Consider the following 13,062-nt stretch of genomic DNA (forward strand, 5'->3'; position numbering starts at 1 on the left):
TGATATTTCTTTTAGAAAGTTAACTAATTTTATTCATTAAGATGATTAGCGTAGATATCATCTTTACATTGGAACTTGTCCATTTTTACCATAAGATTACAATTGCAGGAAGACAGATAGATATTATAGAACTCATGCTTTCTAGGGACTCAAACTCATGGTAGAAAGTAAGAAAAGTAGAGATTGAAGCTCTCTTATTGCTTCTTTCTTTCAAGTAGTTGCTTGAACCAATATGCAGACATCTTTGGGTACCTCTTGAGATTACTATAATCTACATAGACAATGCCAAACCTCGACGTATAGCCCAACCTCCATTCGAAGTTGTCAAGCAACGACCAAGCAAAATACCCAATAATGTTAGCTCCATCGTCGACTGCCTTCTTCAGTTGAGTCAGATAGCCTTTGTAGAAGTTGATTCTAGTAGTATCATGCAGTCCCTTTGGGAGGGTCACATTACCTGGGTCATCCATCCCTGCAAATCCATTTTTTCTTCTTTTAATGCTAACTCAAACATCTAAGTACTATTTCTTTGATCTCAATAGATACAATAGAAGGGTAAAAAGAGGTACGGTAGCTAAGGCGATTACCGTTTTCTGATAGTATGACAGTCGGGTTTCCATAGTACTTTTTTACGTACATTAAGGACTTGTACATGCCCCATGGGACGTTGTATAGCCAATACGAATGAGCCTACGAATATTCATAATCATAATCTTCAGAATGAGGCATACAAGTCTTATTCAATAATATAACCAAGAACAGAGAGAGAGATGAAATTACCCTTGGACCAACAGGAACTCCATGCTTCTCAACTGCATAGTTCGTAGTCAAGCTTGCGTAAGAAGAGGCTTAAAAGGACAAACAAAACTAGAAACATTTTATTTGAATTCTGGAAAGGAACAAGTGAAGATAGCTCACAGGCAAATCCTGCATTCCAGTCTTGTTGGTAGCCTGGCACTTTAGCTTTTCGTTGATGAGGATTATAAATGTAGTACGTCGTGTATTGGTTTATCCCGACGTAGTCTATCGAGCCTTTCACCATTTTGACTTCCTCTTTAGTGAACTTAGGCAGCCTACTACCCACTATTCCTTGAATCGTTCTAGGATACTCACCATATACAATAGGATGAAGAAACCTATGTGAATCCAATACATTCATTAGTTGGAAAAGAATGAAAATTAAAATCGATAAGCATCAACGGTGTCGAACTTTTACCATCCAAGGTGAAAATCTCTTGCTCTTTGAGCAGCATAGTTGTCAGCCTTCGAACGAGTAAGAGGTTCATACCAAACGAAATCCAAAAGAATACCAATTCTTCCCTTTTGTTTCTCCTACATCAGAAACATGTTTATTAGATCGAAGAATCCTTCAAGTCCATGTGTATGTGTGTGTAAAATCGTCGAAACTAACTTGGTACTTTCGACGATATCTTTGAACAGCAGCTGCATGAGAAAGAATCAAATGATGGGCAACAATATAAGGTTCAGTCCCCGAATTTCCAACCGTGCAATTTCCATATTCTTTGGAACACCTCCCAGGAGCAAACAAACCATTATCATATCCTAAAGCTGCCACAACTCTCGGTTCATTAAACGTCATCCAATTCTTAACTCTGTCCCCAAATGTTTTGAAACAAAAGTCTGCATAATCTGCAAAATCCTTCCTACAAAATCCAAAACCATATTGAACATTCAAACTCCAATCATACCAAGAACTAAACTACTACTGAAAAGTGATATCTTACACTACTCTGTCACTCAGTAGGCCTTTATATTCTTCTTCCAGGGCTTGAGGAAGATCATAATGGTACAGATTAGCATAGGGAGTTATGCCTACAAGAACAATGGATCATATCAAAAGTTGAAACCTCATAGTGTTGGCTAATTCTTCTGCAAGCTCTCACCTCTTTTGAGTAGATAGTTAATCAGCCTATTGTAGTATGCAACTCCCTTCCAATTCACTTGCCCTCTTCCATCTAAACATGAACAACACTTACAAATAAATGAAAAAATATGAACAAAAACTTTACATCTTAAACATTATGATGATAACGCTTGAGTCATTTACTTGGGAAGATTCTGGACCATGAGATTGAGAAGCGGTATGCATCAAAATTTAGCTTGGCCATGATGTCAATATCTTGCTGAAACATCAAACCCCATCAAGATTTCATCAGTATAGACTAAATTTATATGAAGCTCATTTGGTAGCCATAGATTTACCGGGTATCTGTGATACTGATCCACTGAAACCTCTCCAGTACCATTGTTTGCTACAATCCCTGTTTCGAAAACAACCCACATTCTCAAAATCAGAGCAAAAGCTTAAAGAAAACAGACCAAGACCTGTAAATCCATGGATAGATTACCAGGCTTTTTGATGAAAACATCCCAAATGCTGGGTCCACGGCCTTCCTTATCGGCCATTCCCTCAACCTGATAGGCCGACGTTGCCGTTCCAAAGATGAAGCCCTTTGGGAACCTGTCACGGCTGAGGCCACCAGTATCAAAACGGACAGTCTCCGGCTGTACGGCAGCGGTGGCGGTGGCTGCACACTGGTTCACCAGCATACAGACCACCGCCATAACCAAAACAATTGTCATCCTCAAACCACAGTGAAAGAGAAGAGGTGTGAGTGATAGAGCTCAGACACGGAGCTGGAGTGAGTGAGTGAGTGAGTTGAGTGAGGGAGTGTCCATTATTATAGATAAAATAATCGAAAAGGAGAAGGGGTCGGTCCATACAAGATGGGGCCCAGAAGAAATAATCAATTGAGGCATCTTTTTCCACGTATCTCTCCCTTTGATATTTTTGGTGGAATGATTTTGTCCTTACTTTTTATTTTTATTTTTTAAATATGAATTTATTGATTGCCGAGATGAGTGTTGGAATTTTTAGATTTCCCTTTAATTTTGTTCCCTTTTTACGTACATAAAGTAATAATAATAATAATAAACAAAGTGGATCAGAAAAACATGGTTTTATTGTCTGTTCCTAGTTTAAGAATATTATTATTCACAATTTTTTTATTCTCGATTTATTTTCGTAAAAATTAGAACATGAATGAAAATTTATGAAATGTTTTTTTTTTGTTTTAAAATAATTCATATTTGAAGTTTTATTTTTATTAAATATTTTGTTTTTTATTTGAAGATAAATTTATTTAGCCTCGTAAAATAAAATAATTAAAATCAAAATTTGAAGGTAATATATAAGGGAGATAAAATAGGGTGGAGTGCGGCAAGAGAGGCAGCAGGCATGCGGGTGGTCCATAATGGTAAGAGAGGCCAAGTTGGTATGGTCTCGTTTGGGTCACCCCACCCGACATCGGAGCGTGATCCTTTCTGGCGCTGCGATCATGAGAGAAGAGAAGAGAGGCCATTGCGTTCTCATTTACCGCTGACTTTTGTATCCATTAATGGCCTCCGTCGCCATCAATCCTTCGCGATTAGATCGCTTTTCACTGTGCCTTCGACTTTTCAAACCCTACCACCTCTCTTCCGCCCGCCAATCTGGAATTCCGCCCATTTTTCCTCAACACCAAACCCCCACACCCACCTGGCTTCGTAATCTTCGTTCTCCTCTCCAATTAATCTAAGATCTCACTATCTCCAATTAATCTAAGATCTCACGATCTACCCACTTTGAGGGTCAATGTCCTCGATGACACACCGCCCGAGAGGTCTAACTCTGATATCATTTGTAACAAAGCCCACTATTAGTAGAATCTCACTGTCAGCCCGATGTCTAACTCTGATATCATTTGTAACAAAGCCCACTATTAGTAGAATCTCACTGTCAGCCCGATGTCTAACTCTGATATCATTTGTAACGGCCCAAGCCTAATATTAGCCCAATGTCTAACTCTGATATCATTTGTAACGGCCCAAGCCTAATATTAGTAGATATTGTATGATATCATTTGTAATAGTCCAAGCCCATCGTTAGTAGATATTGTCCGCTTTGACCCGTTATGTATTCCTGTCAGCCTCATAGTTTAAAACGTGTTTACTAGGGAGAGATTTTGACCCGTTACGTATCTCTATCAGCCTCATGGTTTTAAAACGTGTTTACTAGGGAGAGATTTTGACCCGTTACGTATCTCTATCAGCCTCATGGTTTTAAAACGTGTCTACTAGAGAGAGATTTTGACTCGTTACGTGTTTACTAGGGAGAGATTTTGACCCGTTACGTATCTCTGTCAGCCTCATGGTTTTAAAACGTGTCTACTAGGGAAAGGTTTCTACACATTTGTAAAGAATGTGTCGTTTCCTTCCCTAACCGAGTGAGATCTCACAAATTTTCACCCGTTTTAAATATCTATATGAAATCCTTTCAAATAATTAAATGAACACTAAGGATACATAAACAGAGCAACGAAATTCTTACCACACACTAAAGTGTAAATATCTCTTTATTTGTATGAAAGTGTGGTCTACACAAACTACAAGGTTAGCTTTACAATATATGATGAGATTATTATTAACAAGAGGAGGAGGGTATCTATGTCTTCGAACAAGTCAAATTCATCCCATCAAGAACCCACTCTGCCTCCTGTCTTCAGTACCTAATTATATATATCAACATGAACTTAAGTCTGAAGGACTGCAATCTTTTGAGACGGCCCATCCACTCCTTCATTTTTCACTTCAGAACTCGTTTCTTCCGCCTGTCAACATACATATATATAGGCTACTGCATAAAAATTCTTGCAACAAGAGTGATTCATTCAAAGGACTAACCAGGAAATAAGAATACTATTGTTAATTACCTCAGACTTTTCCTTCGGTAAGACCCCAACACACCTCGATGCACTAATGCTAGCACTTTTGAAGAGATGAGCACTCTTGTCTTCCCCCCTGCTGCATTCATTTTGTGCACTTGAGTTCATATTTCTAGACATGTTTTTGGAGGCCATAGCAAAAGAAGTGAAGACCTACCTTTGAAAATCAATGTCATGTGCATCGTTGTTGTTCTCAGTTGGACTAACCCGCTCGCTGAAAATATATGAATTTATGAATTTAGATGGAAATGAAGTATTTCCTACAAATCATCAATGCCTAAATTGGAAAGGAAAATGTTTATCAATCTTCTCAGAAGAGGTGGAGAATTTCATGAGTTGCCCTCATACAGGAAACAACTTTTCATTCTATTTCTGACACAATCTTAAAATTATAATATACTGCAATCAATCCTTTATCCAGAAGAAGAACAGAGGAAAAAGACAGTAATTATAAATTATTTGATCATGGGGTGTCTTAAATTTATATCATTGACTGGGGAGAACAACCAAACTTATATTCAAAGTATTACCGAGGTAAAGAAATGTTCTGCCTTTGAAGTGGAAGTCTTCTTTCACCATTAACATGGTGCTCTTCCAGATGCGCAAACTGAAGCCTAAATCGATCAACGCCACTAAGCATATGCAAGAGAAAGAAATGGATTATTGACGGATGAATCAAGTATCTTGGATCAACCATTTGTATCCTCATGCCATGTAATATGCAAAAGAAATATCATTCACTGTATGACAGGCCCATTCAAAAACTAATTGAGCAGTAAATGATGTCAATGTTTAACTGTGGAGCCGAGTCACTACCTTGGATACAAAAAGGTAGTTTGATCTTCAGGGTGTAGACACTCCTCACGCATTTGGGGATGATACTCTAAAATCTGTAGACTTCATACATTAGATTAATTATATTCTTCGTTGAGTTAAATCATCCATAATTTTGGAAGAGAATCTTCATCTATAAAACTTGAACAAAATCTTCACCGATCAAAATTTTAGATTTCATCATGAAGGTGAGAATTTTTTTCTTATATATAAGATAATAATAATAATAATAAAATTACTGTTGAACAGCAAGTTTCGAGTTGCTAGGTTAAATACCTCTGCATAAATTAACTCTCTAATATCATCTTTTGATAATCTCCTCCTCTCAAACTCGAACTCTATTTTTGAAATTGGTTGAATAGAAGGTTCAAGTTCCGTTTTCGCAATACCATTGAAGTAAGGATCAGAAAGTGCCTGAAATTGAATGCAGTACAGGCAGACTTACATAATTACCAATATTTTTAAAAAGGCAGTACTAGAGCAATAAAATTGGTCAGTAGATTCCACTTACCTCTGCAGCTGTTGGACGGCATTTGGGATCAAATGCCAGAAGACGTTCCAGTAAACGAAGTGCCGATGGGTCGACATTGGGAAACTTTCGTGAGAATGGAACTGGTGGTTTTTTACGCATGTTTCCTAGATACCTCCTTGCCTTCTCATTCCGAATCTTGAAATTTATTCAAAACACATAAGGGTGCATAAGAGAGGGTTCCAGTGGTGAGTAAATTTGAGTGAAGATTCTAACATAACTTTGATGCTTGATTAAAAAGTTGTGAATTTTGTAAACGTTCTGATTTAATAAATAAATGATTCAACCAACCTTCGCTATGGCCTCAGCTTCAGGAGTGCCAAACAGATCGGTAATTAGATCTAATTGGTGCACCACATTTTTTCCAGGAAACAAGGGTTTTCCCGTAAGAATTTCTGCAAATATACATCCGATACTCCATATATCTATAGCAGGGGTATACTGAGAAAATAAAATAAAACATGTCATGTAACAATCATTTTAAGAGTTTACCCTTGAAAGATTTGCCAAAGTTCCCTCCAAATTTACACCCTTCAATAAGACTAGTAAATAAACATGATTTCTTGAAGATGTAAAGTGGCTTACTTTCGAGAAAAATGATCCACAGAGTTCGGGAGCACGATACCAACGAGTTGCAACATAATCCTTCGCAAAAGTCGAGAATAAACCCAAGAAGGGAAAAATGAGACTTGACAATGGAGTTGCATATCATGATTTACATAACCCATGAAGGGAAGAAAAGAAAACCTTACTGTCCAGAAAATAGTAGATGGCGCATCACTAAAAGATACACGAGCAAGTCCAAAATCACATATCTTCAATTTGCAGTCAGCATTAGCAAGTATGTTTTTCGGCTTCAAATCTCGATGAAGGACATTTGCTGCATAACAAATTCAATGAAATTGTAGCTTGGTTGAGAGTAACTTGAGATGAAAAGGCCAATAATCGAATCAGTAAAAGAAGGCCAATAATCGAATCAGTAAAAGGACTAACCTGCATGTATATATTTTAGGCCACTAAGAAGCTGGTACAAAAAGTATTTATGCTGCTTGGGAGAAAGATCATTATTTGCCTTAATTACATGGTGAAGATCAGACTTCATCAACTCAAAAACGAGATATATATCTTTGAATTCTCGTTGTGATGGAGGAAGCATAATATGTTTTATCTCTACAATATTCGGATGATGAAGCATCCGAAGAAGCTTAATTTCTCTGAGGATGCGTATGGCATCAGATACATGCTCAAAAACATCATTAATTTTCTTGATGGCAACTCTCTCACCCGTCTGGCTATCAATTGCAGAACCAACAACTCCGTAGCTTCCTTTCCCAACAACTTCTTGAATTTGGTATCGGCTTGCTTCGCCATACTCTGTGAAAAAGTCTGATTGCTTATCATCCTGCAGAACAATCAGCAGCTATGAAAAAAAAACAAAGAAAAAAACAGGAAAAGAGACACGAAGGGCTACATATGCACCTCATTGCACTGGCCAGAATTGTTAGCACTAAAATAATGGTGGATCAATAACTACTACTCCTAAAGAACTTCCAATCATTAGAAAAAATAAAATACATTATAAGAACTTTGAATTAAGGAATCTTGGCTTGTAAGTGGCTAGTCAATTAAGCTAAATGAACAAAGAGAAATCTTCATTCAATAGAAGTACTCAATACCCATAATCCCAGAATTAAACATAATTAAGATCTGGCTCCCTTCGTCTTCAGAAGCCAGATTTTTAGGGGACAGAAAATAATTTAAGTGAAAATGGGAAATGGAAACGGGTACAACAAGTAGTGTAATATGAACAAACGTTAAATGCAAGGTAACACAGAATCAAATGGTGTTTCTTGAAAACTCAGTTGACCAAATATTGGATGCATGAAAGCAGAGAAACCAAACCAAACAAATTACTTAAAGATTTACTGAAATTGATTAATAGAATCAGAAATCCAATTCAAGTATAAATAAAAACACATGTAATGATAGAGACGGACATTAGACTCAGTTGACCATTTATTGGATGCAGGAAACATGGAGAAGAAGCTACAGAGAACCTTATTGAATCGATCCATGATAGCGTCGATTAACGTCAATTCGATTTCAATATGTATCAAACCTGAGATTCAAGGCCCCAATCCGACAATGGCTGACATTGTTAGAATCGCAACTAAATATTAGGTGTTTTATGGTTGGAGGCCCGAATCACTAGTTTAAATGAGAAATTCAGAGAAAATGTACCGATAGAAATGCGGCAGTAAAACCAAAGACAACATCGACCACAAGAATTGCGCTCACCGTACAAAACCAGCGGTCGCCTTCCTCGGTTCTGATTCAGCTCTCCGCCACTGAATTCCAGCATTTTCCGTTCTCCCTCTTTCGCGATTTTCTCGGTGGCCAATTATAAGCGCCACAAACGTTTTTCGTCTCTCTCTCTCTCTCTCGATCCCACCATTGGAAGAGGCTCCAACCTCCAACCCGCCATTTTTTCAAAACTTCTTTCATTTTGTTACCAACCTCCGCTTCTTCAGAAAGCCATCCATTTATATCACTAAGAAATAATTCTTTTTAATAAATATCCAAAAACCGTTGTGAGAGTATTTAATCGCACACATAAACTTTCAATTTGACGATAAATATTTTAAAACTTTGTATCAATTTACATTTTAAAATATTATAATATACCTAAATATAAATATTATTTAAATCAAATTATCGAGTTATAATTTATTATCATTCGTCGATTTTTTGTTCCCTCGTAATTAAATTATTGAGATGTCTGACTCGATATCAATTTGAAAACCAACATTTTAACCATTAATATTATATTTTTAAATTTATAAAATTTTACCAATTACATAAACTTAAATTGTATGTCTTGAAATATTTAAAAGCTTGATTATAACTTTTTTTTATATATAATAATTTACATGTATCGGTTGGAGAGGGAAACAAATTGTTTTTTATAAAGGCGTGGAAACTTCTTCCTAGCAGACGCATTTTAAAATCGTGAGACTGACAACAATATGTAATGGAGCAAAGTAGACAATGTCTACTTGCGGTGGCCACAGACTATTACGAATAGTATCAGAGTTAGGTATTGAATGGTGTGCCAACGAAGATGGTGGTGTCCAAATTGGTAAATTGTAAGATCTCACATTGATTGGAAAGGAAAACGAAGCATTATAATTATATTTTTTTGTACGTAAAAAATAATATAAATAATATAAGACGAACTTTTTATTTATTAATTTAATAACAAAAGGTTAGAGGGTTGTTTTGAAATATTCCAAAGTTAAAAAGAAAACTTTTAAATATGGAGATATAATTAATAATTTAAGTTGTACGAAAAAAAGATTTTTTTTTTCTACAAAAATATTAAAATATAATTAATGAAGTGGATTCAATGTGTAAAGAAGATAAGATATGCTCCTTTTCTCTCAATTTATTTATTGTATTTTTTAAAAGCACTGACGGCTGACGGTTGCCGTCGCCCACTTGCCCGTGCGGCAGCGCGTTGATTTTGGCGGTTAAAAAACACGCGCTTCTTTGCGTATCATTAGTTATCTCAAAATTTTGATTCTGGGATCCATTTTGATTGGACGATAACAGACCGCGTAGGCAAAAAGTTGTAAAACATTCCCCACTCGCAGCCTTAATAAAGCGCGTGGTCATTATTATTATTTTTATTATTTTTTTGCCTTTACCAAATATTTAATTTCCAGTCTTTTTCTACTATGATACTTTTTTTCTTTTTAATTTTGATTTTCATTTGTTAATAAAGAAAGTTGTGTGATAACCTTTTTATTTAATTATTCTTTCTAATTTTTAAGAAATGCTTTTCCACTAATAAAATTTATTTATAATTTTTTCTTTTTCATTAATATATTTAATTACATCTATTTCTTTCAAATTTATTAGTCTGGTCGAGAAGTTTGGAGTACTATGATAAGCTCAAATTGGGTCGAAGCTCGACCAAAAGTTAATGATCAGTTCATTCTGATAGAATCTCTTTATTTATTGGATTAAATACAGATCACTACTTAATTTATGGACAATTATACTCAATTAACTTTTTTTTTTATTAGATTAATCTAAAAATGTGTTTTTATATAATTATTCATATATTTTATTTTATATATGGTAAATAGTAATCTTTTAATGTTTAATAAAATTTTAAAATAAATTCTCAATTTCGTAAAATTAAGTTATTGGATAATAAACTTTATTAATGGTCGAGCATGATGACAAAATTGAAATAAAAAAATGACATAATTGGTTTTATAGAAGTGGATATGACTTTAGTACATAGGTTTGACTTTAATATTGAAGTTTTGATAAGAACCACTCATGCATATGCGAAATTACCTCTTTAGGTCACTTTAATTAAGTCTTTAATCTAGTACTTATGTACCTAAAATTGTATTTAATCCAGTACTTATATCTTAAACAAATTCCTAAAACTTTAATAAAATAATAAATAAACGAAATACATGAAATAAGGATATGAATGAAGACTATATGCGTTAACCCTAATTAATTGTCACGAGCATGTCACGAGCATGTCACGAGCACAAAGCTTGAGTTTTCTTTAAAGTTTGTCATGAACATGTTAAGATCATGATATTGCACTTTTATTTTACCCCTACTGAACTGAAAAAATGTAAATTTGCATTAAAAAAATTTATGACTTAAATGTTCGAATCTCGGACCTCCACTTATTTATAAAACAAAATTAAAAAAAAAAACCCAAAAGCACCCTTTGAAGGAGCAAATCACACTTCATAGGCATAGGTTTCTTCAGCCATCACTTTCCATTTAAAAAAATATATTTATTTTGTGCTTTTTATATTTATTTATAATTTATTTTTTTGTGGAAATTGTTGGATAACACCTCCCTTTTCAACCGGGCACTTCTAATTCTAATACGACAGACCAAATATATATATATATAAACAGCAAGGTTTGAGGGGTTTATTGATTATTGATAAATGAATTTAAAATATTATTTATATTTTTCATACAAATTCAATGACAATTAATGAACTAATATATATATATATATATATATATATATATATATATATATATATATTATGCTGGAAAAGGATAAATGATGGGTGTGCTAATTATTATTATCAATATTTTGTTTATCTAATAATAAGCTTAAGATTATTATTAAATACAATTTTTTGATATACAAAATACTATTAATATTAATAAATGAAAATTAATACTATTAATATTAATAGTTTTGCCTTCTTCTCTTATGGACTTATTGTGATGGTTTTAAAACAAGTATTTATTTGTATTTTGACTTGTGAATTAGTAATACAATAAATACATTGTTGTTTTCTTGCCAACCACGTGCCATTAAACAATAAATACTTAAATACGTCATAAGTATTTTAGGAAAGTAGAGAGGTTGTAACTATGATATATATATATTTGTTGACTTTTATATATATTTTTTAAAATTTATTTTAATTTTTCCATTAATAGTAATAATAAATAAAAACTTATATATATATATATATATATATCATGTCAGATGATCCTAAAATTCATATTCTGCCTCTTAAAAGGAAAGCTTGAATGGGACCATCAATAAGTCAATTATTTTTACTGCACGTATAGCTTAATAAGCCACAATCCTTCGTTCTCCTAAAACTTGAACTAAAATGGAAAATGGTCGAAAGAACGAGGAGAACAACTAACTAAATTTGTGGAAGAATTGTGGCGTGTATATATATATATATATAAATAATGTCGAAGAAATTAATTATTTGCATGGTGGGTTACAGCTGCCTCCATATCCTACCAAAGTTCTAAGCCATTCACTCCACAGAAACATATATTAGTTTCAAATCAACATTTAACATAGTGCAAAACTAACACTTTTTTTTTTAAAAATAATAAATCGTAAAAAATATTCGTAATTTTTTGTAAAATGTTTCAAATTTACGTTTGGAGTAAAAAAATTTTATTTGAAAAGTTCGATTTGAAATGGATTAGATATCCTAAACTAAGTCGAACCTTTATTTGGCATAAGAGTTGACTTCCTGAACCTTAGTCCACGACGCCTAACCCGTAAATTAAAATGAAAAATTAAAAAAATTTGGGATAAAAAATTAATTTGACAAAAGAAATAAATAAATTATATAATTGATTTTGAGGTTAAAATAGATTTTAAAATTTAGTAAAATCATACTTCTTCAACTAGACATATTAAAAATATTTATTTCTTTATCTTTTGCCTGTTCCAAATAATAACAAAATTGGATTAAAATATATATATATATATATATATATATATATATATATAATAAATACCCAACATAAATTCATTTTTCTTTCATTTTCTTATTTACATATTTATTCGATAGACTTACGGTCCACTAGTCCACTTTGGCCCATTACGTATAATCTCACTGTTTTTAAAACGCATGTTAAGAAGAGATTTCTACACTTTGATAAAAAAAATTTCGTTATTCTCTCGAACCGATGTGAAATCTCACACTTATTCTCAAAATACACACATTTCTTTTTTTTATATTCCTTTCAAATTTTGGATGAAAATTGATATATAAAGAAGGTGTCGTGGTCAGATGAAATAGTGTGACGGTATTCAAATCTCAATTTTCATTATAAGTTATCGGAATCCCGTTTTAGGTCATAATTTTCGTTCAATATTTTAATGGATTTCTACTCCCTTAGACTATAAAATCTTCATGAAAGATTAAAAGTAGTATTACAACTCTTCATAAATATCCTTTAAAGGGCGGACAATTTTGATGATCAAAATACATATCTTAAAAAAAAAAACACGAATTTTTTTTTAGACCAACAATAAAAAATCCACATGGAATTAAAACTCTTGTAGCCATCTGTTTCTTAATTCTGGAACAAAGAGGA

At 33.5% G+C, this 13,062-nt stretch overlaps 2 protein-coding genes across 3 annotated transcripts; both read right to left on the reverse strand.

Annotated features, from left to right (window-relative positions):
* Window positions 1-15: 15 nt before the first annotated feature.
* LOC111783008 (beta-glucosidase 44-like) lies at window positions 16-2,677 on the reverse strand. The gene is made up of 11 exons (XM_023663874.1): window positions 2,370-2,677; window positions 2,224-2,282; window positions 2,069-2,144; window positions 1,905-1,976; window positions 1,746-1,833; window positions 1,412-1,664; window positions 1,217-1,332; window positions 919-1,136; window positions 781-812; window positions 588-690; window positions 16-472 (listed from the first exon to the last, which is right to left on the reverse strand). Exons 1-11 carry the CDS (start codon window positions 2,602-2,604, stop codon window positions 195-197), a joined length of 1,530 nt encoding a protein of 509 aa, XP_023519642.1. The 5' UTR covers window positions 2,605-2,677; the 3' UTR covers window positions 16-194.
* Window positions 2,678-4,383: 1,706 nt separating this feature from the next.
* LOC111783011 (mitogen-activated protein kinase 9-like) lies at window positions 4,384-8,646 on the reverse strand. 2 transcript variants are annotated; one of them, XM_023663878.1, is made up of 12 exons: window positions 8,446-8,646; window positions 7,141-7,549; window positions 6,900-7,027; window positions 6,733-6,792; window positions 6,439-6,588; window positions 6,130-6,285; window positions 5,895-6,032; window positions 5,601-5,674; window positions 5,315-5,416; window positions 4,942-4,998; window positions 4,773-4,860; window positions 4,384-4,670 (listed from the first exon to the last, which is right to left on the reverse strand). In XM_023663878.1, the coding sequence occupies exons 2-12, from the start codon at window positions 7,340-7,342 to the stop codon at window positions 4,593-4,595; spliced, it is 1,233 nt and encodes a 410-aa protein (XP_023519646.1). In that variant the 5' UTR covers window positions 7,343-7,549; window positions 8,446-8,646; the 3' UTR covers window positions 4,384-4,592. The 2 variants fall into 2 exon arrangements, with proteins under 2 accessions (XP_023519646.1, XP_023519645.1); XM_023663877.1 differs by having other exon boundaries at window positions 4,773-4,863.
* Between the last annotated feature and the right edge of the window lie 4,416 nt (window positions 8,647-13,062).

Source organism: Cucurbita pepo, chromosome LG20 (assembly GCF_002806865.2).
Source record: "Cucurbita pepo subsp. pepo cultivar mu-cu-16 chromosome LG20, ASM280686v2, whole genome shotgun sequence".
NCBI classification, from domain to species: domain Eukaryota; kingdom Viridiplantae; phylum Streptophyta; class Magnoliopsida; order Cucurbitales; family Cucurbitaceae; genus Cucurbita; species Cucurbita pepo.

What these genes read in the sequence shown, in the direction of transcription:
- LOC111783011 (XM_023663877.1), bottom strand. Translation starts at nt 7,342, where the DNA reads ATGCTTCATCATCCGAATATTGTAGAGATAAAACATATTATGCTTCCT. An exon ending in CCTAAAATATATACATGCAG is followed by an intron (nt 7,028 to 7,140) that starts GTTAGTCCTTTT and finishes TTTGTTATGCAG; the next exon opens with CAAATGTCCTTCATCGAGAT. An exon ending in GCCGTCCAACAGCTGCAGAG is followed by an intron (nt 6,033 to 6,129) that starts GTAAGTGGAATC and finishes ATTCAATTTCAG; the next exon opens with GCACTTTCTGATCCTTACTT.
- LOC111783008 (XM_023663874.1), bottom strand. Translation starts at nt 2,604, where the DNA reads ATGACAATTGTTTTGGTTATGGCGGTGGTCTGTATGCTGGTGAACCAG. An exon ending in TGTTTTCATCAAAAAGCCTG is followed by an intron (nt 2,283 to 2,369) that starts GTAATCTATCCA and finishes TTTTCGAAACAG; the next exon opens with GGATTGTAGCAAACAATGGT. An exon ending in CTACTGAGTGACAGAGTAGT is followed by an intron (nt 1,665 to 1,745) that starts GTAAGATATCAC and finishes TGGATTTTGTAG; the next exon opens with GAAGGATTTTGCAGATTATG.